This window comes from Schistocerca piceifrons, chromosome 3 (genome assembly GCF_021461385.2).
Source record: "Schistocerca piceifrons isolate TAMUIC-IGC-003096 chromosome 3, iqSchPice1.1, whole genome shotgun sequence".
Lineage (NCBI taxonomy): Eukaryota > Metazoa > Arthropoda > Insecta > Orthoptera > Acrididae > Schistocerca > Schistocerca piceifrons.
This window is the reverse complement of record NC_060140.1, coordinates 186,821,766-186,848,088: the sequence shown is the minus strand read 5'-3', so window position 1 is coordinate 186,848,088 and position 26,323 is coordinate 186,821,766. Positions and strand designations below refer to the sequence as shown.

Below are 26,323 nucleotides of genomic sequence, written 5' to 3'. Positions count from 1 at the left end.
TGGATAACATTTCAATAAAAATAATTTTGGCTTTTCAATGTGTAATGCCATTATTATGACTCCACTATCTTGATTGTAGGGTTCACAATCATATAATAATGATGATGATTGGTTTGTGGGATGTTCAACTGTGCAGTCATCATCGCCCTTTCAATGTCTCAATCTTTGCATGGTCCAATTTTAGCCATATTCACAAATGATGATGATGAAATGATGAGGAAAACACAAACACCCAGTCTCCAGGCAGAGAAAAATCTTCAACCTGACCAGGAATTGAAGCCGAGACCCTGAGATACAGAGGCAGTGACATTAGCCACTAGACCATGAGCTGCACATATAATCATATAATGTTTTATAGTGGAACCATATACAAACACGGAATGCAGATATGGCTGTCTAGATTTGCTATTCTGCTTTTAAGATTTCATTACAGTGGGGACTGGTTTCTTTGTTTTATTGTGTGATGTTGTAAATTTAATATTTTATTCTGTTTTTATTCTTCAGGACAAACAGAGCAATCCAACAGGATAAATCACTATGAGAGAAGTGTGACATACATGGGTAGTACCTATTCAATTGCCTCCTGAACAATATCAGCAAAATAAATAACATTAATATCTTTAAGGACACAGAAATACTGGGAAAAAATCCATTTTATTGCATAAATGAATTAAATGATTACTGCAAAGAAAAATAAAAGATGTGATAAGAAGTAACCATCAGTCAAGTCAAAGAACAATAAAAATGTATGCACAGAAATTTAAATGAAATGGAAATATTCATATACTGTGAAAAAGAACTAAGTACACTGTACAATATCATAAACGCATTATGCTGTAATCTATGCTATAAATGCTCTAAGTTGTAGAAAATAGTTATTGTATAATCAGAATGTCAAGGCCTGCATGTAACAATAAAAATGTATCACCTTAAATACATCAGATGGATAAATAATTAAATAACTACATAGATATTTTTTGGCAGTGACTCTTAATAAGGAAAAAACTGTTCAGGCGGGGCACTTATTACCAGCCACAATTTACAACTGTTTAAAGCTTGTCATTGACCTTCACTTTTATTTTTTGACATTTCTACATGGATAGTGAGTGTGATGGCTGTATGAAAGTTCTACTCCGTACTTTTGCTATTGTTGAGAAAATATTTTGTAAAGATTTCTTAAATTATTATTGTTATTGTTGTTGTTGTTAGTATATACTGTGCTTTTTTTTTATCTTAAGATAACCTGAGGATGGTATTGTGTATCGGAACTGGTAGCCAGTAGGCAAAATAAAAAGAAAATTGTCACTATAGACTATAACAATTAAATTTTTCTGCCCATCTTGGTTGTTGTTCTAACAGGGAGTATGTTGTTAATCTTGTGTGTGGACTCCTTTCGAGGAGATATTCCATCACTAGGAAGGTGATAAGAGTGTAAAACATGTTCAAAATTTCTAAAACAGATTGACATCAGTGATATGAGGTTATAGTTGTATGGAATGTAACGATACCAGAGAAGAAAAGTTTCTACTACTAGCGGAGATGCTGAGTCGCAATAGGCACAATAAAAAAATGATACAATTAAAGCTTTCAGCCATTAAGGCCTTTGTCAGCAGTAGACACACACACACACACACACACACACACACACACACACACACACACACACACACCTGCAGTCTCAGAGCTGAGACCACAGCTCTCTGAGACTGCAGATGTGTATGCAAGTTGTATTTGCGCATGTATTTATATTAACTTTTGTGTTGGGAATAAAATAAATAATAAAGATATTTTTATTTTGTTATACATAGTATTTTATTTGCATCATAGTTTACTGTCATATAGTCATTGGATTGTTTCCATATCTCCTGCCACAGCAATTGCATCGACTTCTATTTTAGCCGCCTGAAACATTTAAGAAAAACAATGAGAAAACACACACACACACACACACACACACACACACACACACACACACACTTTGACAAAGAGGTGAAATGAAACAGTTTTCACTGATCATTTACTCTGTACCTTCATCTCTCGTACAGAGAATGAAAAGATCCTTTTCTTAAAATATTTAGAAAGTACAGAAAGTGTCAATCCACTAGCAGAAGTACTACAAAATGTATGTCAACAACATATCTAATCAATAAATCTGTTTGCACAATTCTGAATCTATTGTCTACTATCTTTTAGATTAAATTTAACTACTTCCAATGCTGCTGCCAAAAACACAGCCAAATTACTCAATTTTGATGAGGTTCAGTACATACAGTTGAGTACTAACAGAATTTCACAAGCTATAAAAATTGTCTGCTCAGTCAAATACAAGAAGCAGATAGCATGAAGTTGTTGATACTACTGATATATCATAGCTATAACTTTAAAGCTCACATCTTGGAACTAATGAATTGCCTTCATTCAACTACATTTTTGGTATGCATAATCAGTAGGTGATTTAAAAATGAAGAAACTAGTTTAGTCTGCATAATTCTATTTCTTAATGACATATGGAAACTATTTTTAGGATATCCAACAGGATACAGGATAACATTTTCAGAATACAAATGTGTGATAAGAATTAAATATGGTATTAGTTCTAGAAAATCTTCCAGATACCTCTTCAACGTAATTTGAAAAGAACTGCTGTTCTACTGGCATCAATTGAGTGCATTTCATATCCATTGTCCTAGTAATAAAGTATTAAATAATAAAATAACATTGGTATTTTCTGTTGCCTACCTAAGGCATTTGATTGTGTGACTCGGTATTATCCTAGATAAATTGAAGTTTTATGGGATTGATGGTACAGCCAACCAATGGATAGTGTCATATCTGACCAAAAGATGCATGAAGATTTACTTAGTAATTCAACCAATATAGTCTGGGGACTTTTTTTCAGATGACACTAGTATTGTAATGAATCCAAGCTTGCATACAGAAACTGAAGACGTTGTGTAAACAATGTTCTTAAAAGTATAATTCACTGGTTTTCTGCAAATGGTCTCACTCTGAATTTTAACAAGATAGCATATTCATTTCTGTACATCTATAGATACCATACCACACCAATGGTAAGTGTAAGAGTGAGGAAATAATAAACAGGGAAGCACTTCAAAAATTTTTGGTGTCCATGCTGATGAGAATTTAAACTGGAAAGAGCATGTTTTGGAGCTCCTAAAACAACTAGTTCAGCCACATTTGCACTTAGAATCATTGCAAATCTTGGGGAGAAACAAATCAGTAAGTTGACATATTTTGTATTGAGTATTTTCATTCAGTAATGTCATATGGAATAATGTTCAGGGATAACTCATCTTTCAAAAAGTCGTCATTGTTCAAAAATGTGCTGACAATGTGTGGCACTCATCCATGATCATTTTGTACACATCTGCTTAAGGAGTTGGGCTTTCTGACTTCTGCTTTGCAGTATACGAAGTTTTTTGTAAATAATCCACTGCAGTTCAAAAGAAAGAATGATGTACATAGTTACAGTATCAGAAGGAAAAATGACATTCATTACTACAGACTATGAATGTCAAGTACAAAAAGCAGTGCACAATTCTGCAACTGCAATTTTTGTTCATTTACCACATAATATAAAATTTCAGATAGCAAAGTAAAGTTAGAATACAAACTGGGAAATTTTCTTCTTGATAATTCCTATTCCACAGAAGAATTTCTTATTGTAATGTGTAAAAGGTGGTGGGTAGGGATTACTGTCTTTTTTTATATCAAAAAAATTGAACATGAAACTAGCTAGTTAACTATGTGTAAAGGTCTCATATAGGTGATTGTAATGACTGTGTGTACAACAGAGAGTTGTGTTGTGCTGTATGATGAACCAGTGGAAATGGTGAAACCTGGTGCTGGCACATAGCCTACTCCTCACAAATAGCACCAAAGAGTTCACCAAGCTTAATGTCCCTATCTATCAGAAGGCATCACCAACACTGCAACACACCCTCCCTCCACAAGACACTGGGCCTAGGTTTGGAACTTAATACAGGACACTGGCACAAAGTCTGGTGATCAGAGACTCCATGCCACCACCTCTTATCTTTCTGGTGATTTTTTTTTTTTTTTTACCTGTATGATTCAAATAGCTATAACTGATTTGAGCACCACTGCACTGATGTCCATTAGCAACCTTAACTACAGAGGCAGATAAAATAACATAAATATAACACTAGTATCAAAAATAACCTGTACAGAAACTCAAGGGCTTCATATTAGTACAAACAGGAGATACATGGTACATATGTATTTGACAATGTTTAAAGCCATCTTAAATGTAACATGGCTGAAGTAGTGGAGTCTAAGACTTAATTCCAGGAACTCTTGCTCTACTGAATAGTATTCATAGACATCCATAAAATGAACATTATAAATTATTTTATAGTTAATATCAGCCTTGTACTAACATTATGAAAAATTACTTTAAGTAAATTCATTGTCTGGCATTTAGAATGTATACTCTTTATTTCTTTCCACAGCTAAGACAAATGGCATTTGGGTTGCAACATATGATGTGCCATAAACAAAAGACACATCATTTCTTGGATCATATAGTAGGCAGCAGCCTTTTCAGTAGTTGCAGGGGCAACAATCTGGAAGATTGATCTGGTAACATTAGCCAACATTGCCTTGCGATGTGAGTCCTGCAAACAACTGAAAGCAAGGAGAAACTACCACTTCATTTCCTAGGGACCTGTAGCTCTACCATAATGTATAATTATGATGACATCCTCCTGCATAAAATATTCCGGAGGTAAAATAATCCTCTATTCAGATCTTTGAGTTGTGACTAAACAAGATAATATTGTCATCAGGAGAAACAAAACAGGTGTTTTATGAGTCAGAGTGTAATGTTAGATCCCTTAATCGAATAAGTAAGTTAGAGAATTTAAAAAGGGAAACTGATAGGTTGAAGTCATGAAGTGGAAATGAGTAAAGTGAAGTAGTTATCAGCACACTATCAAATAGGTGAATGCAGGAATAGGTATAACCATGAAAAAGAAAACAGGAATGCAGATAAACTACTATGAACAGCACAGTGTATGCATTGTAGTAACCAAGACAGATTGAAGCCAACACTCACTACAGCATTACAAGTTTCTTTGATGACTAGTTCTGTAAATAAGACTGAAAGAATGTACAATGAGAAACGAAATTATTCATATAGTTACAGGGAACACAAAATTGTGATGGAGTATCAGAGTTTGATAGCAGGAGCACGGAGAGAAGCAGAAGTACCAGAAGAATATGAACTAGAAAGAGAAATGAAAGGGAAAGCCAACTGACAGAATTTTGCACAAATTTAGTAATTGCTAATATTTGGTTTAATAATAATGGCAGAAGACTACACATGGGAGATACCTGGAGACACCAAATGGTTTTCTATTATGTAATGGTAAGGCGGATTTAAAAGCCAGTTTTAATCTGCAAAACATTTCAAGAGGGACAGATGTGGACTCTGACCATAATTTATTGATTATGAGCTGAAGATTAGAACTGGAAAGGTGCAGGAAGATAGGAAATTGAGAAGATGGGATCTGGATAAATCAAAAGATCCAAAGGTTGTTGAGGGTTCCAAACACAGCATTGAGCAACAACTGAATAAAATGGGGCAAATAAATACAATAGAAAAAGAATGCATAGCTTTCAGAGGTGAAGTTGTGAAGGCAACAGAAGATGAAACAGACAAAAAGACGAAGTTCATAAGAAATTCCAGGATAACATGTGATTCTCTGAATCTGACTGACAAAAGGATATATATATATATATATATTCGGTAAGTCACCTCATCTTTGTTTTTATATATAATTTTTCCCACGTGGAATGTTTCCTTCCATTACCGAACAAAAGCGCTGGCAGGTCGATAGACACACAAACAAACACAAACATACATACAAAATTCAAGCTTTCGCAACAAACTGTTGCCTCATCAGGAAAGAGGGAAGGAGAGGGGAAGACGAAAGGAAGTGGGTATTAAGGGAGAGGGTAAGGAGTCATTCCAATCCCGGGAGCGGAAAGACTTACCTTAGGGGGAAAAAAGGACAGGTATACACTCGCACACACGCACATATCCATCCACACATACAGACACAAGCAGACCATGTTTGTTTGTTGCGAAAGCTTGAATTTTGTATGTATGTTTGTGTTTGTTTGTGTGTCTATCGACCTGCCAGCGCTTTTGTTCGGTAAGTCACCTCATCTTTGTTTTTTTTATATATATATATATATATATATATATATATATATATATATTAAAACTCAGTAAGTGGATGGGCAAAAGGAATCCAGAAATTTAAATAGTGATATTGAAAACAAATGCAAAATGGCAAAGCAGGAGTGGCTAAACAAGAAATCCAAGGCTGTAGAGGAATGAATCAGTGGGGAAAAGATAGACACCACCTGCAGGACAATTAAAGATGACTCTGGAGATGAGACACACATCTGTATGAATATTAAGAGCTCAGATGGCAATTTCATTCTAAGCAAAGCTGGGATGGCTGAAGAATGGAAGGAATATATAGTGAGTCTGTACTAGGGAAACAAATTTGGAGTCAATATTATAGGATGAGAAGACATGTAGTTATGAGACAGGATACTGTGAGAGAATTTGATAGAGCACTGAAAAACTTAACAAAATGAGAGCCCTGGAAATGATAACCCCCAGAATTATTGAGATCCTTGAGAGAGTTAGCCATGACCAGAGTCATCCAAAGTGATACTGCATCCTTGGCAGAACTGCCAAAGCTGTGCCTCATATTCAGCAGTCTCTCCTACCAGCCTCCCCACCATGCTTGACTTTGTAATGGCAAAACTGCTTTGGATAGGGATAGAATTATAAACCTCTTTGGGTTTGGTTGTGTATTTCTGCAGACTTTCTTCCCATAATGTTTAATATCTTTCACCAAACCAGACAGAAAACTTGATGCTACATCAAGGGTAGCACTCTTTCCTCTCAGCAATTTGTTAGTATAGTCCAGCTGCTTCGCTTTATGCTAGAAACTTTATGAGACACACATGAGTAGGTGTTCTGGAATCTCATACCAATGAGATGCAATACTTACTGTGTACCACACTAGCCCAAATACAATCTCCAAACTATTAACTGTTTCATAGAAAACACATGACTTTATAATAATCTTTTAACGTATTTTTCTGGGCAGATCTCTTACAAACATTATTAAAATTGCTTTACTTACTCTTTAGGCATTTCCACATGCAGCATAATTTTATAGGCAGGTATGTATTTGTAAACTCCTGAGGGACCAAACTGCTGAGATCATCAGTCCCTTTATAGGCAGGTTAAAGTGTAAATGTACAGATTGCAGTTGCAGGCACACCCATGTGATAAGCCTTGGTTTACATTCTCAGAATTGTATTTCAAATAAAAAGTTGCACACAACATCTAAAGACTGAACTGACCATGTTTACCAAAATTTTACAGCATAGAAACTGAACAGAACAAAACCTGAAAATAATGCCGAGTACAGATGTCTTCAAAAGAATGCATTATATTCATTTGTGAAAGAGTGGTAACATTTTGTTTTCTATGTGAGCTTGTATGGTTCCAATACATTGTTTAGTGGGTCTAATACATTACACTAGCACAAGGTCTTATGTGTGGGTAATAACAGTTGCACAGTAATAAATATTACCCAGCAAAGCAATCTTTAGATCTGATCAGGTTGGCAGCATCATCATAGTTTTATAGGAGAAAGAGAGATAAAAAGATAGTAACAGTGTATTATACACTTTGACTCTTGTAATCATACAAGTTGGCAATGGTGCTGTGGCAGAAGCCTGTTCAGCAAGCCACCAGCACTGTATAGTTACTGCCTTGAGAATGAGCACTCTGCAGTGAAACGGGGCAGGCAGTCGTGTGTGTGGTGCAGCTGTTGCACAAGCTCTGTGATGTCTGCCAAGGAATGACTATGTCATGACTGTAAACATTCTCTCTATATATATTAATGACAATTTTGTAACAAAATATCACTATTAGATGCCTATAGGAATTTTTCTCACCCTAAATTTCAATATCTTTACTTGTTTGAAAACACAATTTTGTCTCTCTCTCTCTCTCTCTCTCTCTCTCTCTCTCTCTCTCTCTGTGTGTGTGTGTGTGTGTGTGTGTATGTGTGTGTGTGTGTGTGTGTGCACTTGCATCAGATTTTGTATGGAACAATGAAGAGAACTTTCAGAATAGCAGACACTAGACAGTTCTAAAATTTTACAAAGTAACATTGCTTTATGGAAGTGTGTGCTGGATGGACACTAATGCAACAAGAAGCCAGAAGAATAGAAGTGTGGTGGGCTCTACATCACTGAATAGGGGGAGACATGACGACATTAGAAGAGAACTGAGGACGTTTAACCTCAATAAAGAAACTATAAAGCACAAGAAGAAGTGAAAGGAACATTTGTTAAGAGGCCAAAATACTGAAGACATTGCTCAACCATAAGCAGAAGAATGCAAGACGCAATGCTGAACAAATGATGAGAAGACATGGCTAGACCAACACTTTTGAGGACAGAATAAAAGAACATTTTAATTCTAGATCATGATGATGCTTCACATCTGTTCTATTGTGTGCACAGAGTTTGAACTGTTGAGCATGACATACCCTTACAGGTTATGCAACTCATTCTAGCTTGGAAATATGCCATTGACACCCCAGCCAAGTAGGCGGCAGCTGTATAAACATTAACCATGTTAGCAATAGATGAGTGTTGGGCAGCAATTTTTTTATGATACCAATTGGATGAAATGACATGGGAGAAATGACTGTGACAACAGTGTGCATTTACAGTTGCAGGAGAAGAAAAAATGCTTTTGTAAGCAGAAGGTAGGAAAACAAGTGGTATGAGAATCCATGTACCTCTCCTGGTTCATTCTTAAAATATCTTTCTTTGCTTCTTGTTTCTACCTCTCCCTTGCCCACATTAGTTTCTCCACCCCCTCTCTGCCGGCAACCTTGGCTGGAACCTATCTCACCATGCCCCTTGGTACAGTCCTGGCCATTACAGAACAATTCCACCTGGTGTGCAAGAAATATAAGTCAGGCAAATATCTGTCAGTGTTCAAGGAGGAGGTAATAACTGCTATTTCAAAGAAGGCAGCTGTTGACAGTTTTGAATACTACAGAACTGTCAGTTTAATACGTCATGGTTAGAAAACACTAACATGAATTATTTGTATAAGAATGTGAAGACCGGCAGAAGCCAACCTCTGACAAGATCACTTCTGTAAAAGTATTGTGATACAAACATTAATACTCATCCTATGAATTACCATCGGAGATAGATAAACTTACATTTATAGCATTTGTAGATTTAGAGAAAGCTTTCGAGAATGTTGACTGGAATACATTCTTTCAAATTCTGAAAGTATCAGGGATGAAATGCAGAGAGCAAAAAATTATCAGCAACTTGTACAGAAACTCTACTACTTATAAGAGTTGAAGGACATGAAAGGGAATCAATAGTAGAGAAGGGAATTAGGCTAGGTTGTAGCCTATCCTTAATGTTATTTAACCCATACATTGCGCAAGCAATGACAGAAACTTAGGAGAAATTTGGGAAGGGAATCACAGTTCAGGGAGAAGAAAACTGAGGTTTTTCAATGACATTATAATCCCATCAGATATAACAAAAGACTTTGAAGAACTGATGCATGGAATCAGTAGTACAAGGTGTCCCACATAAAACCAGTACACCTCACATACTGGTTAGTCATCTCTAGTTGAAGTGGTTGTGAAGTGGCAAAATTGTCTCTAAAGTTGACTACGCTGCATTTTATCAGAAAGTTGAGTGCTGCTGTATGTTTGTGCATCAATTGTTGTGATAAGCTCACGTTGTTGAGTTGTTACAGAAATGAGGCAGTTTGCATTAGAACTGTGAATTGATATTGTGGAATGTTACATAGAGACATGCTTCATCAAACAATGTAAAGAAATGTTTCATGTGAAGTACCCTGGTAAGAAGCTCTCCACAACCAGCACTGATGAAGATCTGTACAAAAAATGAAGGGCTGTAGGATCTGTCCAGAATGTGCAGAGGAATAGGTGACCAATAGCGAAGACCCCTGAACCTATAAATGGAATTTATATGGACAACCTATAAATGGAATTTGTATGGACATTGCGAGAAGTCCCTGCAATTCGGTAAGCAGGTTATTGCTGCAGGCTGGTGTACCTCATATTCTGTCATTAAGCACTAAAAGATGTGAAATGAAAAGCTCGTCACATGAGTGTGGTGCAAGAGTTGAAATTTGAAAGCCAGGAAGAGAGTTCCTTATTGTAACTGGCTGTTAACATCAACTGCTAGCTGATACTTGAACCCCTTACTCAGATGAGACCTGATTCCATTTGTCAGGTTACATAAACACTTAGAATTTCAGAGACTGGTCACAGAACAATTCACATATTTTGCGTGAAGAACCTCTCCACTCAGAGAAGATAAGCATTTAGTGTGTGTTGTCTGGCATACGCACTAATGGCTCCATATTTTCCAATTACACCTTAAACATTGCCAGATATGTATTAATCTTTGACTCTTTCTAATCACCATTAACTGCTACAGAGAAGTTGTATACAGGATTCCAAAAAGATGGAGCAACTGCTCACACATCCAACCAAAGCATGGCCCACATCATCAGTGTGTTCCCTGAAGACATACTTGTCAGTAGAGGCCTCTGGCCCCCAGGTCCTTAGATTTAACATCGTGTGATTTTTATTTATAGGACACACTAAAAATCAAAGTATATGTTGACAATCCTCACACAATAGATGATCTTAAATGGAACATTACTATAGAAACTACATCATGCCGGCAGAATTACAGTGTGTTGCTGGTAATGTCATCACACAAAGTCAGCGATACCTGGGTGGTGATGGCCACCACATCCAGCATGTCTTATAAACTGGTTACCACATGGTTTTCTTTTTAACATTATTGTTATTTGTTATTTTTTAGTTAGTTCACTGTTACTTGAATCTCTGGCATGAGGTGTGTCAGTTTTAAGTGGAACACCCAGTACTATGAAAACAAGCTGAGAAATGAATATCAACAAAAGTAAAACAAAGGTGCTGGAATGTAGTCTAATTAAATACGGTGATGCAAAGGGAATTAGATTAGGAAATGAGACATTAAAAGAGGTAAATGAGTTCTGCTATTTAGACAGTAAAATGACTGATTATTGTTAAGTAGAGAGGATATAAAATGCAGATTAGCAATAGCAAGAAAAGCATTTCTGTAAAGAAGAATTTTTTAACCTCTAATATAAATTTAAGTGTTAGAAAGTCTTTTCCGGTGTTATTTGTCTGGAGTGTAGCTTTTCATAGAAGTGAAATGTGAACAATAAACTATTTAGATAAGAAGAGAATGGAAGCTTTTGAAATGTGGTGAAACAGAAGAATGCTGAAATTTATATGGGCGAAGATCAAATAATGAAGAGGTAATGGACTAATAGACTAAATTGGGAAAAAAATAAATTTATGGCACAACCTGACTATACATATATATAAAAAAAAAAAGATTGGTTGATGGGAAAGATCCTGAGGCATGAAGAAGTAATCAATTTGGTTTTATTATTTATTGCAATATGTATTCCATTGTTCCATTTTTGCATGGTAATGCATGGATGTGGTACGACTCAAAACATTTAATTCATTATTATGTTTGTTTCCATCAGGACAATAAATAAAGATTAAGAATACAAACTGAAAGTGATAAAGTAACACAATCAGGAATTCTAATTACACTCACAGACAGAGGTTAAGATACAATTTCCAGATAGCTGAACAATTTTTACAGAGTAAACATACAGATCACCAATTAACCTAATTAAAGCAGCAAGATATAATGAATCAGGAGTACAGAATAATACATGGCAAATAAACTTAGCTATCTCTTCTATAGTATTCTTCTAGAGAATAGAAACTTTTTTCAACCAAGAGCTCCTTTAGCTTACTTTTAAGTAGTACATTATTACATCATAGACACTTAATATTACTTGGAAGTGCATTGAAGACTTTTGTGCTTGTGTATTTTACACCTTTTTGCACCATAAACAAATTTTTCAGGTCATAGTGTATGTCACATCATCTTCTTGTGTTATGATGACAGTTTAAGTTTCATTCATTTCATATTGAGGAGGGTTGTGAAGTATGAATCTCATGATTGGAAAGAGAGATACTGAAGTAGTGGTTAGTATTTGTAATTAGTTTTTCTGAGGTTTATTGATAGAGAATTTACTGTGAGCCAATTCAGAAGATCCTCAAGTAATTGGTTGGCATTTAATTATTGTCTATCACAATATTTGTGTCATCTGCAAACATTGTAAAGTTGCCTGCTTTGTTTGACAACAATGATAGGTCATTGATACATGAGAAATAGTGGGGGACCAAGGACAAAAACTTGTGAAACTGCATAATTTTCTGTTCCCCAGTTGGACTCTACCCCTCCTACCTGCCTAATGTCACCAGCTAACTTTTCTGTTGTCTCCCTGTAGACAGGATTTGAGCCAGTTGCCCATTTGTCTTTTGGGTCCATAATGGCATGCATTCTCTATAAGTATTCTATGGTTGACACAGTCGAAGGCTTCAGACAGATCACAAAATATGCCCACAGCCAATGTCTTCTTGTCATGGCATTCCAAAATGCTATTGGTAAATGAAAATATAGCTTTAGTTGTGGAGATATCTTCACTGAATCCAAACTGGGCTTTACTAATTATTTCAGAGTTTTATAGGCAACTGACTATCTTGGTATATATTAATTTTTTGAAAACTTTAGGAAACTTAGTCAAAAGAGGGATATGATGATAGTAACATCTGAGGCATAGCCTTTTTGTATTGGGGCTTTACAATAGCATACTTCATTCTGTTGTGGAAGATACCTTGTTTCAGAGAGGCATTGAATATCTGAGCTAGGACTTCACTGAACTGATTTTGCATCAAGCTTTTAGCAGTTTGCTGGACAGACAGAAAGGTCTGATCTACCTCTGGAATTTGTTTGAGAAAGTTCACACTAAATTCCCCAAGCACTATCATCTCTTTTCTGTTTGAATAAATATATTAGGAGAGCGTCTAACTCCAAAAATAGACTGAATGTGCTCTGTGCACTGTAACTACTGATATGTGTTATTCAAAGACAATTATATGGCACACTCTCCCAAATGTTGTTCTAAACAATAATTCTGCACATCAATTGCTCAACACTTGACACCATTTTAAACGTAAATGGCAACACCACCTCTTTCTTTACTCACTCTACAAAATGATGTTGCTAAAAAATAATTATTTATCACAAGTTCCCGAAAGCACAGAAGGTGGGCATAACCTATACCTCGTGGCTCATGGATATGAGAAAAGTGTGAGGGGCTAAAACTGTACTGGAAGACCTAGGCATAAGTGCAGTAAACATGTTCAAATATACATGTCACATAAAAAAAAAACAGAATTTAAATACTGTTATTACTGAAATTAATTAACCGCTAGTTCTATCACTATCATTATTTCTCCACTGTGAACAAAGCATTAAATAGAAATGCAATTTAATATCTCAGAAATACATACCAATGGTAACTTTGCAGCTTGATACGAAATACGGGCTGGGTATGGTTCCTTGAAAACTGTAAAAATTGAGAAATTTCTTAGCATTTGGTGAGAAATTAGTGCTTATTATTGATCTAGAAAACACATCATTATGAAGATCTCTTTACTGCCATTAAAACTGTGCAAAGGCAAAATTCTAAATGTTGCATTATCTTTGACATAAAATTTAACTGTATGTCAAAGAGTTTAACTAACAATACAAAAAGTTGTAGTGACTTAAAATTTTTGTTGTTCTAAATTGTTAAAAGTGAGTAAAGGTTAGTTACATAAAACAAACCACAGTATCATCAAGTATTGTTTTGCAACTTTTAGTACATAATACTGAAGACTTTACATATAACCTTCAATATATACTTCACTGGAACCTGCAACAATTTGAGCACTATGTATTGGATGTCTGCTTGTTCAGAAGATAGTAAATCTCTTGGAGCTGGTACTACAACTATTTTATGGCATACAGTAATATTCAATAGACTCTTCAATCTCAATAACAATGCGTGCACGTGTGTTTCATAGGAGACAGTAAAGACTACTTCATTGAGGACATATTGCTGACTGATTTTTACTGGCTGATGTATTATCTGCCATCTGGACTGTTCCTTTTTTGTTCCTTTTCCTTTCACAAGGAATCCACTAATTAACAGTCGTTGTTGTCTTTAGTTCGAAGACTGGTCTGACACAGCTCTCCATGCTAATCTATTCTGTATGAACCTCTTATCTATGAATAATTACTCCAATCTACATCCTTCTGAATCTGCTAATGGAATTCATCTTTTGGTCTTCCTCTACAATTTTTAGTCCCTCACATTTCCCTCCAATACTAAAATGGTGATCCCTTGATGTTCCACAATGTGTTCTATGAGTATCTTTTGGTCAAGTTGTGCCATAAATTTCTTGTCTCCCCAGTTCTATTAAGTACCTCTTAATTATTTATGTGATCTACTAATCTAATCTTCAACATTCTTCTGTAGCACCACGATTTGAAAGCTTCTATTCTCTTTTGTCTAAACTGTTTATTGTCAATGTTTCACACTCCAGACAAATACTTTCAGAAAAGACTTCCTAACACTTGGATCTATAATCACTGTTAAATTCCTATTCTTCAGAAATACTTTTCTTGCCATTGCCAGTCTACATTTTATATCCTCTCTATTTCAGCCATCATCAGTTACTCATCTACTACTTTAAGTGTCTCATTTCCTAAGCTAGTTCCCTTAGCGTCATCCGATTAATTTGACTGCCTTCCATTATCCTTGTTTTGCTTTTGCTGATGTTCATTTTACATCCTCCTTTCAAGACGTTGTCCATTGTTTTCAGTTGCCCTTCCAAGTTCTTTCCTGTCTGGCAGAAGTACAATGTCATCAGCAAACCTCAAAGTTTCTATTTCTTCTCATTTTATTTCATCTCAAATCTCATCTTTATCTGCATCCACTTCCCTTTCTATAATATTGCTTCAAGTTTACTCCCTTGTATAGACCCCATATGTACTTCTACCTTTCAGCTTTTCCACCCTGTTACAGCATAAAGTCAAGTGCCAGTCTGAAACGAGAGAGCAGACAGGGCTGTGAAGTAGACGTCAACCAATCGGCATGCTGACCGACTCCTCTCCAGGAAAACAATGTGAACGGCAGCACCCTCCATGCGAAGAGGACACTAGCACCATGCTGACTGGTTGTGCCCCACTTCTACAGCAGCATCGAGATTAGGCACTTCAAGATCAGCAACTTAGGAATTGTATGTACTGAAGGACATTGTTTATTTTGTCTGTCGCTCTTTGCTCACGACATCTGTTTAACACAAAGTTAAGCCTTGTAATCATTTCCTTTTGTAATAAAATTCATTAATACCACTTGCTTGAATTGTTGTCTAGCGATCCAAGAAAGCAGGTTTCTTAGGCACCTCATATTTGATGAGTAGGATCCAACACATCTGAGCTCTTGATATTCATACAGCTGCTTCTATTTTCCCCAAAGACCTCTTTAATTTTCCTGTAGGCAGTATCTGCTTTTCTGCTAGTGAAATATGCTTCTAAATTCTTATATTTGTCCTTTAGCCATTCCTGCTTAGCCATTTTGCACGTCATGTCAATCTCATGTTTTAAACATATTTATCCCTTGCACCTGCTTCATTTACTACATTTTTATATTTTTGCCTTTCATCTGTTAAATTCAATATATCTTTTGTTATCCAAGGATTTCCACTAAGTCTTGGCTTTTTACTTATTTGGTCCTCCGCTGCATTCGCTATTTCATCTTTTAAAGCTACCTGTTTTTCATCTCCTATATTCCTTTCCCTCCACTCTAGTCAACTGCTGCCTAATGTGCCCTCAAACTCTCAGTTGATAACCAATAAGTTATTGTCAGAGTCCACATCTGCCCCTGAAGATGTCTTACAATTTAAAATCTATTTCCTAAATCTTTGTCTTACCATTATATAATCAATCTGGAATCATTCAGTGTCTCCAGTTCTTTTCCTTGTGTACAATCTTCTGTTATTCTTAAATAAAGAGTTTTACAGTGTTGCAGAATACTTATGCCATTAAATTTGTATATATTGTTATTCATTATCAATGATGTAAAAATGTAAGCTAAAGGTGTAGAAAAATAAGTGATAATGAATGCTAATACTTTGACATGTCCTATACTAAATGAACATTTACTGTACACAATGTAACCTTACAGGATCAAATAAAATTCAATTCAAAATTCAATTCAATTGAGCAATGATTAAATTATGCTCTGTGCAAAATTCTACCAGGAGACACACTCATTCCTTTCCCCCAGTCCAAATTCACCTACTATTTTGCCTTCTCTTCCTTTTCCTACTATCAAATACAAGTCCCCTATCACAAATTTTGATCTCCTTTACTTATCTGAGTAGTTTGCTTTATCTCATCATACATTTCTTCAATCTCTCCATCATCTGTAGAGTTAGTTGGTATATAAACTTTTACTACTGTGGTAGGTAAGGGCTTCTTGTCTACCTTGGCTACGATAATGCATTTACTATGGTGTTCATACTATCTTACCTGTATTCCTATTTTCTTATTACTATACCCACTCCTGCATTACTGCTATTTACCTGTATTCACCTGACAGTAAGTCCCATTCCATCTACGGGCGAACGTCACTAGTTCCCACTATATGTAACTTCAACCCATCCATTTCCCTTTTTAAATTTTCTAACCTATGTGTCCAATTAAGAGATCTAACATTCCGCACTCCAATCCATAGAACACCAGTTTTGTTTCTCCTCATGACATCGTCGTCCTGAGTAATTTCCTACTAGACATCCAAATGGGAGACTATTTTACTTCCAGGACATTTGACTCAAGAGGATGCCATCATTTGACCTTATAGCAGAGCTGCATGCCCTTGGGAAAAATTACAACTATAGTTTCCCCTTGCTTTCAGCCATTCACAGCATCAGCACAGCAAGGACATTTTGGTTATGTCACAAGGCCAGATCAGTAAGTCATCCAGACTGTTGCCCCTTAAACTGCTGAAAAGGCTGCTGCCCCTCTTCATAAGCGATATGTTCATCTGACCTCTCAAAAGATACCCCTCCATTAAGGGTGCGCCTACAGTACGTGCCTATCTACCACCCGAGGCAAGCAAGCCACCTCACTGACGGCAAGGTCCATAGTTCATGGGAGGTATCCAATCATTTTTGTAACAACAGCAGAGAGATGAATTGACATAGCTAAGTGAGGGTGGAATACTGGGACAAAGTGCACAGATAAAGGTTCTCCCATAGTGTGAGCTCAGGCAGAAGACTAATCTTACAATGCCTAAAAAGAAATCTGGAAATTTCTTGAAAAGGATATCAGAAGATAAAATAATTAATTTAGGTAAGGAAAACAAATGAAAACATGAAGAGAATTTAGAAAGCAAATTATACTGGGTAGACATTACACTTCACCAATTAACATGCCAAATAATGCATCAACAAATAAGACAACTGTACAAATATGAATGTAGGCTCTCCTGGTGCAGGTATATACTGCTGGTGAAAAGCTCTCTGATTTCTAGCCATGTGGCATTGTTAAAATACTGAAAAGTTTCAATGGGTGTCATACTCACTACCTTCTGGTGAGATATGTGAATGCTGTAATATTTGTACAAGTGGTGTGCCACTTCCACCTGGCTACAGGCAACCAGGCAGTGTCCAGTCAGTGGGTGGGGAGGCAGCTGAGGCTGCAGTGGTGGGAGTAGTAAGTGCTTTGTCTGCATCTACATATGGGCATTCCGGCCACATCTTGCTTGTTGGACAGTGCTGGCTATGCTCTCATTGTACTGCTGCTAATGCAGTATTCCATGCCACATTTTACTGGTGTCATTCATTTCTGTTGACCAAATTCTACTGAAGCTGTACTTCAATTGATTCCTTTATAACTGTCTCAACAGCAGGTTGCTTGGTGAAGCACCTTGGTGTTCTGAAAGGAAAAGATGTGGTCTTCATCGATGATTCACTCTATTGCCACCGATTCTCCATCTCTCCCAGTCACACATGCCTGAAATGCTCCATACAACATTTCAAAATATGTGTTTTCCTAATGTACGGTTACACGCACACGCACATGCACACACACGAAAAAAACTGAAATTGCAACTGACAAGTTGCTATTCCAACACTGGAGAAGGAACAGAAAACAGAAAAACCTTCCACAAATAAGGATCATTGTATGGGACTCTGTACAGTAAGTGTGATACTGTTTATGACTATGGCAATGAAGGTAACACTTAAAAAAGTGCCCTGAGAAACACCATTCTCCTGTTCAAAACAAGCCCTGTTGACCATCCATTTCAGTGGCTTTCATTCAAGCATTTCTCCTTCCAGTAGGTGTATCCACAGTGGGAAGTGGTCAGTGGAATGAATATCAGTTGAGTCTCACTGTGCTGAGCGTGCAAGGGCCAAAGAGCAGAAAGAGGGGTCAAAGGCTGCGGGTGACGCAGTAGCAGCCAAGAAATGAGGATGCATGGCTGCCTGTGTTGAGGATGCATGGCTTCTGAGATGTCATGGGGTTCGCCAAGACTTGACCCCTGAAGCAAGTGCAGCTCAAACCCATAATTCATATGGGCACTCATTAGGAGAAATGGGCAGGGAAGTTCTGCAATCAGATCCGCAAGAGCCCCAGAGTCTATTGTATCTTGCAGAGGTAAACAGAGGGAGCAAATGGTGAGCGTCTGGCCCACATGAAGAACAATGGCTACTGCTTGTAGGTTAGTAAGCAAGCAGAGATCAGGGGAGTGGTGTGTGTTATTAACAAACATAAAATCCCTTCTTTCGCTCTGTCCTCAATTAGGTCATCCTTTGGTGAAGGGTATAGCCCCATACTGCACGGGTGTCAATGGCTTTAAAATGTGCTTCTTGTAAGCACAAGCACATGAGACATGCCAATGCCAGGGGGTTTCAATTCCTCTATATGTGGACAAGTTCAGTGGACACTGTTTTGGAGAAAAATTCATGCCCTAGGCCAACATCAAGCTCTGTTGGCTACAAAGAAGGATCATGATAAACATGGTCTCAGTCAGTGGCTGAGTCTTTGCCTTTGTCTTTTATTTTTTTGCCCTGGGTAGGCTTTGGAGACAACCACAGCAGTGGTAGTGGTCATACTGGACAGTGGACTACACAAACTTTGGAGGAGCAGGGAGCTCTGCAAAGTTGGCTGCCACGCCTTTCCTGATGTTCTGGAAGGAATCATAGGCTTCAAGGTAACTGCAGCAGCACAAGTGCACTGATGAATGCAGGTACTAGTGCTGACACTAGCAGCCTCAGGTCATTAAGCAACATTGATTTTCTGAATTGGCTGTTTAACAACCAAAGCAAAGGAGGTAGTGAATGTGGGAGTCTGCATGGCTTTATACATCTTTTTGGCTGGAGAATGGATAGGGAAGGATGCACAGGTCAAGGAGATGGTAGCAGGATAGTAACAGTTGACTCAGCACCTGCACAGTAAGATGCAAGGAGTTCAGAGGGTAGGGCATAAAGGGGTAGAGTAACAAAATGGGGGGGGGGGGGGAGTTGAAGGGGGGAGGTAAGGTTAGTGTAGATTTAGGCCAGGAGGATTGAGAGAGTGCAGAATAAGCTGTACAAATAGATGCGTAATTCTGGGAAACTAACACTGGAGGGGGTAACCAAATGGCTTTGATAGTGAAGCAGCTGTTTAAGTCAGCAGCTGGATGGTGAAGTTTGCAATTTGCAACAGTTTGGTGGTGGCCATTCATGTGAGTAGACCGTTTGTTACTTGTCATGCCCACATAGAATGCTACACAGTAATTTCAGCATAACTGATATATTACATGGCTACTATTAAGTGTGGCCCTGTCTTTTAAAGGATAGGAAATGCCTGTAACTGGACTGCAGTAGGAAGTGGTGGCAACTGTGTTTTTGGGACAGGTCTTGCACTTGTGTTGACCACAAGGGAATGACGCATGGTGTGCGAGACTGGGAGCGGGACTGGAATAGGAAGACTAGGATATTCTGTGGATTGAATGAGTGGCAGTGCTTAATGCTGGATGACGTGTGTGAGGTATCCCTCATCTCAATGCATGACAAGAGGTAGCTGAAGACGTGACTGAGCTTTTCAAGGCTAGTGCACTACTAGGTGATCAGAAGTCTGCTACCTCTCATCGTGCCTTGAGATGAAGGAAATCTCACTCTAAATCCTACACATATTTTCCAGTGGTGTGTTCCACCTCCTACACTGTGGGTATTCACATGTACTATTGAAAGTAGCTGCAAAAATATAGCATTTTATGACACATATTTCAGGAGAAGTGTTGTGAAATGCAGGTGTGCAAAAAACTGCTGCATCATGTGTGATGTTTTAATTTATCACTTTTTACCATTAATTCTGTTCACAACACATCTGGCATACAGCATCCACATACAGCAATTCATGTACCTGCAAAATTATATCATTGTATGGCACATTGTTCAGGAGATATGAAGTCACAAACATTGAGCAATGTGGAAACTAAACTACAGGGTGAAATTTGCTAGAGATACAGGTGAAATGGGTACAGATATGCGTGAAATATAGTAAATATTTGTGAAATACACTGACTGCATAAAAAATTGCAACACCAAGATGGAAATGTGTGACTATCTAAAGTTGTTAGGTGTGTCTCTACATCTGAAAGATGTCTATTCACATGTTATGCCAGTTGCATAAGAATGGTGCTAGTAGCGCCACTATGAAGACATAAATTAGTTTTGTTTTATGTACACACTGTAATAGTTGTGAGCTTTAGTTACCTTTGAGACTGGACATGGTGAGGCGATGCTAGAATGTCGTTAATGTGACAAAGACACCATTATCAACACCTGACAGAGTTTGAATGAGGTCATGTAATAGGGCTACAAGAAGCTGGATTATCCTTCTGCAGCACTGCACAAAGATTTGGCAGGAATGTAGCCACTGGCAGTGGTGGTCACGAGAACGTAGTCACAAGAAGATGGCTCCGGACGGTCATGGGGCACTACTGAGAAGGAAGACAATTGTGTTCGGCTTATGGCTCTGGTGTGTTGTACTGCATCTGCAGCAGCAATCTGAACAGCAGTTGGCACCACAGTGATACAATGAACTGTTAAAAATTGGTTACTTCAAGGACAACTCCAAGCCAGATGCCCTGTAGTGTGCATTCCACTGACCGCAAACCACCACCATCTGCGACTTCAGTGGCGTCAAGCAAGAGCTCACTGGAGAGCAGGGTGGAGGTCTGTTGTGTTTTCTGATGAATGCTGGTTCTACCTCATTACCAGTTCAAATGGTTCAAATGGCTCTGAGCACTATGGGACTCAACTGCTGAGGTCATTAGTCCCCTAGAACTCAGAACTAGTTAAACCTAACTAACCTAAGGACATCACAAACATCCATGCCTGAGGCAGGATTCGAACCTGCGACCGTAACGGTCTTGCGGTTCCAGACTGCAGCGCCTTTAACCGCACGGGCACTTTGGCTGGCTCATTGCCAGTGATGGCTGTGTGTTTGTTAGAGGAAGGCCAGCTAATGACCTACAACCAACCTGTCTGCATACTGGACACACTGTACCTACACCTGGAATTATGTTCTGGGATGCATTTTCATTTGACAGCAGGAGCACTCTTGTGGTTATCCCATGCACCCTGACTTACAAGCTGTACGTCAGCCAGGTGATTCAACCTGTTGTGCTACCGTTCATGAACAGCATTCCAGGGGGTGTTTCCCAACAGGATAACACTCGCCCACATACCACTGTTTTAACCCAACATGATCTACAAAGTGTTGACATATTGGCTTGGTCTGCTTGATCACCACATCTGTCTCCAATCAAGCATACATGGAACATCATTGGACACCACCTCCAGCATTATCCAGAAACAGCACCAAACTTCCATGCATTTACTAACCAAGTGCAACAGACATGGAACTCCATCCCATAAACTGACATCCAGCACATGTCTAATGCAATGCATTAATGTTTGTATGCTTGCATTCAACATTCTGTGGTTACACTGGTTATTAATGTACCAGCATTTCACATTTGCAATGGCTTATATCGCACTTACATTAACTTGTGATCTTGCCATGTTAATCACTTAACTATGTTACCTACACAAATGTATCCCCAAAACTTCATTACTCAACATTACTTATTTTTTGGTTTTGCAATTTTTCCATCAGTGTACAGGGGAAGACTGCTGGATTGTTTTCAACCAACGTTTGTACATATTTTTAATTATTATCTGGAAAGAAATGCTGTGGGGATAAGCAGCAGCAACATCCTATTGCAGTGGGTGGTGCTGATGGGAAGAGAGAAAGAGGAAGAGGAGATGGAAAGGGAGAGCAGAGAAGGAGATGGACTAACAGAAAATTGAAATAAATAGATAGACCTGGGCAGTGCCAGGTACTCAGATAGTAACATTATAAAATAGAACAACTTCACAATAGATATTGTGTAACTCAGTATTTAAATAAGAATTAGGCAAGAAGATTTGATATAAACAAGTCTCATCTCAGTAGTCCTAGAGGACTCAGTATTTAAATAAGAATTAGGTAAGAAGATTTGATATAAACAAGTCTCATCTCAGCAGTCCTAGAGGAAGTTTTCTGATTTTTTAAAATTGCAAAAATGTTCTTTTCTAAAGAAATTGTACTGTTTGCCTGTAGTTCAGATTCAGTAACTAATGGAAAAATAAAGAGAAAGTTTGAAAGTAGCCCTCAAAATCAGTTACAAGTAAGGCTTTAATCAATACAACAGCTGATTGAAATGCCACATTGCTCTACTAAGAATGACCCTATTTGAGGAGATATGCCATTCTATTCCTCCAACCTTTGAACTTACTTAGCCAGTTATAGGGGACTTACAATTTAACACTGACTCTGAAGCACAGTACAACTCTGCATTTTTCACATTAAGAAACACTGCCAGAGGTGAATGAAGTGTTAAGTGAGATTAAAATCCTGTGAGTGAACAGGGTTGAAACCCTGACCTTCGTATTTGAAGTCTGGCACTTTACGACTCTGGCATCAAGAGACACTAAATTATAACACTAAAAATGTACAATCAAAAAGTACAGATTAACAAAGAAGCCATAGGACAAGTTGGTGAGTTTCTGTATTTAATGGCAATTATAATCAATGACTGGATGGGCAGCAAGGGAAAAACCCACAGGAGTAAAATGGCCTGTAACATTGATAAACTGACGAGTTTTCAAAATTGAAATTTCAATGTGACTGGAAAAGAAAGTTTTATCATTAGTTTGTACTTACAGCAGTAAGACAAGAATTATTAATTCATAAATAGGTCGTTGAAAATTACTACAGAAGACAGGAATACAAACAAATGGACCAAAAAACTGGAGCATAAGAAGTGAATTCATGTTCAGAAAAAAAAAAGAACACCTTGAATGACTAAAGAGAGGACGTTCATATTCACAGGCTACGTACATTAGTATGTTCTGCAGAAATGATTGGCATTTCAGTCACCTCAGTTCAGCATGTGTCCTGTTGCCTCGTAGTCACCGGGTCCACACTATGGGCCCTGATAACTTGTTCCATATGTGATGGGATCGATGTGCATAAGGCGCAAATGGTATCCTGTGGTACAGCCATGCATGCTGCATTCATTTGGTTCCAATGTTCATCTGTGGTGGTTGACAATGGGCCACAGAGATGCACCCATCGTTTCATCATATTCCAACATTTTCATTTGGCGACAAGTCTGGTGATCTGATGGGCCAGGGCAAAGGCTGACATCCTGTAACCTCAAGAAGGCACATCTTCATGCAGCATCATGTGGTCGTGCATTGTCTTCCTGAAAAATGGCATCTGGGGTGTAGTGTAGAAAATTTATCAGTATGGGTTGCAGGATGTCATTCACATAGGTCACACTGGTCACAGTGCCCTGGACATACACAAACTGTGATTTGTGGTTGTACCCAATAGCACACCACATCATAAAGCCTCGAGTTGGCCCAGTATGTTTTGTGCGAATGCAGTCACTGTGGTGCCACCCCGTCAGTGGCGAACCAAAATGCAACCACCATTTTCAAGCAAACAGAACCTGGATTCATCCAAAAACAATATATGATGCCATTTCTGTTGCCACTATGTTGTTCCATACACCATTGCCTTCTAGCATGTTTTTGCACATTTGTCAAAGATAGGCAGATACTTGGATGACAGGAGATGCAGCCAGGTGAACAGATGGTAGAGGGACCAAGATAGTTATTTGATGTGTTCCATAAAATAATAAAACATTAAGGCAGTGACCTAAAGGATGGTGCATAGACAAAATGAGAAATTATGCTGGAGCAGTATGGATGCACATTGCACAAGTTTGTGATACATGGAGAAGTCTGGAGGAGACTACTTCAGCAGTGGATTAGCAGACGGTAATAATGATGATTAATATATTATTTCCATGTGCATATGTATCCTGCCCTCTGTTCAACTGTGAGTGTACACACATTCTACTTTTCTTGTGTAATTACTAATTAATACTTTGTTAGAATTTCCGCTTACACTAAGAAGTATTAACTGTTTTCTTAACATGACTGCACAATTATACAACCAAAAGCTTCATCATTATGGCTAAAGTACCAATTTTAAAAGACATTAAACAAAACATAATGCCCGTTTTTGGTGTTTTACAACAATGTTTTTAAAAGTTATAAAAAGTACAGTGTGGAGCTACTACTTACACTCTTTATAAACGTCACCCACTGCAGCAAAATCATTTATATCATCAAGAAGAATTGTAACTTTCACAACTGAAACATAAATCAAACTGTCAGTAACATTATACCAAATACTTGGAAACTTATGTTAAGCTGTAACAATGCACATAAATTATAATTTTTAATAAGCAAGTATATGTATTAACAAAAATTAAGATCAAATAAGGATCCATTACTTAAAATGAGGATATGTCATTGTCAAGAAATAAAATGAGAAAGAGATGGTAATACAGAGCTGAAAATACATCAAATGGTTAGTTTAAGGAACCATTCTTATATTCACCTGATATGATAGGAAACTTGAACCAGTAGAGAGAAAAACTATCCCTTGAATCCTATCCTCCCAGATAAGAGTCTACAACTGCATTATCTTCCTCAGTGAGTATATTCATTGTTATATTCACTAACACACTAATCACATTTGGAGGATATATCCACCTACGGAAGTTCGGCCTGTTATTTGAGAAGTGTACTATATCAACCCAATTGTTAGTCACAGAATCAAACAAATTTCACAGTCGTACAGATCTGAGAAAGAACTAACATGAAACTGACAGCTGCCAACAAGTTCTACAGCAGTGATGAACTGATGAATCATCAGCATTACATTAAACATAATCCATACTTTCTACCTTCATGAAAGTGTTGCACACATTACCCTGAGGTCAATATCCCATGACTACTGAATAATGATGCTGTGCTGGACTTAAGACTTTAAGAATGACTTCACAGTAAAATATATTCACTGAACATAGCAAGAGAAGGGAATATTAAGTGACATACAATACCATGGTGTCAGTGATAGCACAGTGTGACTAATGACAGTGACAATTATATTTTGAATGCCTTTTGTACAATATGTATTAGATATGGGAATCTTCAGCATGGAAAATATTATGCTGAGAGTCAATATAAGAAGAGTCATGTGGAATACTGTGGTCTTGGTGATAAGATTGGAAAATATTTCTGGCTGCATCTAACCTGACATTGACAAGATTGGGGGAAAAATGGGAAGGTAATCATAGAAACCCCATGTGTAGCTGAAAACATGTGTGCATTCAAGTAGTATTGTATTTCCTCACCAATCTGAAAAAATACCTATTAAATTTTACTCACACAGGAATGTGGTGTGTGACCATTTCCAGTAGAGACAAATTTTGTAGAATACAAATCAACATCAGGTGTATTTTTGCAGTCCCTGGATTATGAGGTTAAGATTATAAGGAAATTAGTTATTTGCTCCAGTAATTTCCTGTGTATCTAACAGTTACAATTCAAAGTCAGACTAGATCCTCCCCTGAATTTTAGAATGGGAAAATTATTGCTTCTCTCCATAAAAATGGATACTCTATGGAACCACATAACATTGAAGAGATTTGATCCTGTGGAAATAATGCTCCTCTGCATGGGATAATCCTTTTGGCTTATTTCTCATTACTTTGTACTTCACTAGAGTAGTTATTGCACATTTT

At 37.6% G+C, this 26,323-nt stretch overlaps 1 protein-coding gene across 1 annotated transcript in view; it reads right to left on the bottom strand.

Moving 5' to 3' along the window:
- Nucleotides 1-1,772: 1,772 nt before the first annotated feature.
- The window catches only part of LOC124789398 (2-iminobutanoate/2-iminopropanoate deaminase-like), a 52,712-nt gene continuing 28,161 nt past the window's right edge, over nt 1,773-26,323 (bottom strand). The window contains exons 3-5 of the mRNA XM_047256733.1: nt 24,816-24,884; nt 13,587-13,642; nt 1,773-1,902 (exon numbers count right to left, since the gene is read on the bottom strand). Coding sequence (XP_047112689.1) covers nt 1,843-1,902; nt 13,587-13,642; nt 24,816-24,884 — 185 coding nt within the window. The 3' untranslated portion in view covers nt 1,773-1,842. The remainder of the gene's footprint in view (nt 1,903-13,586; nt 13,643-24,815; nt 24,885-26,323) is intronic.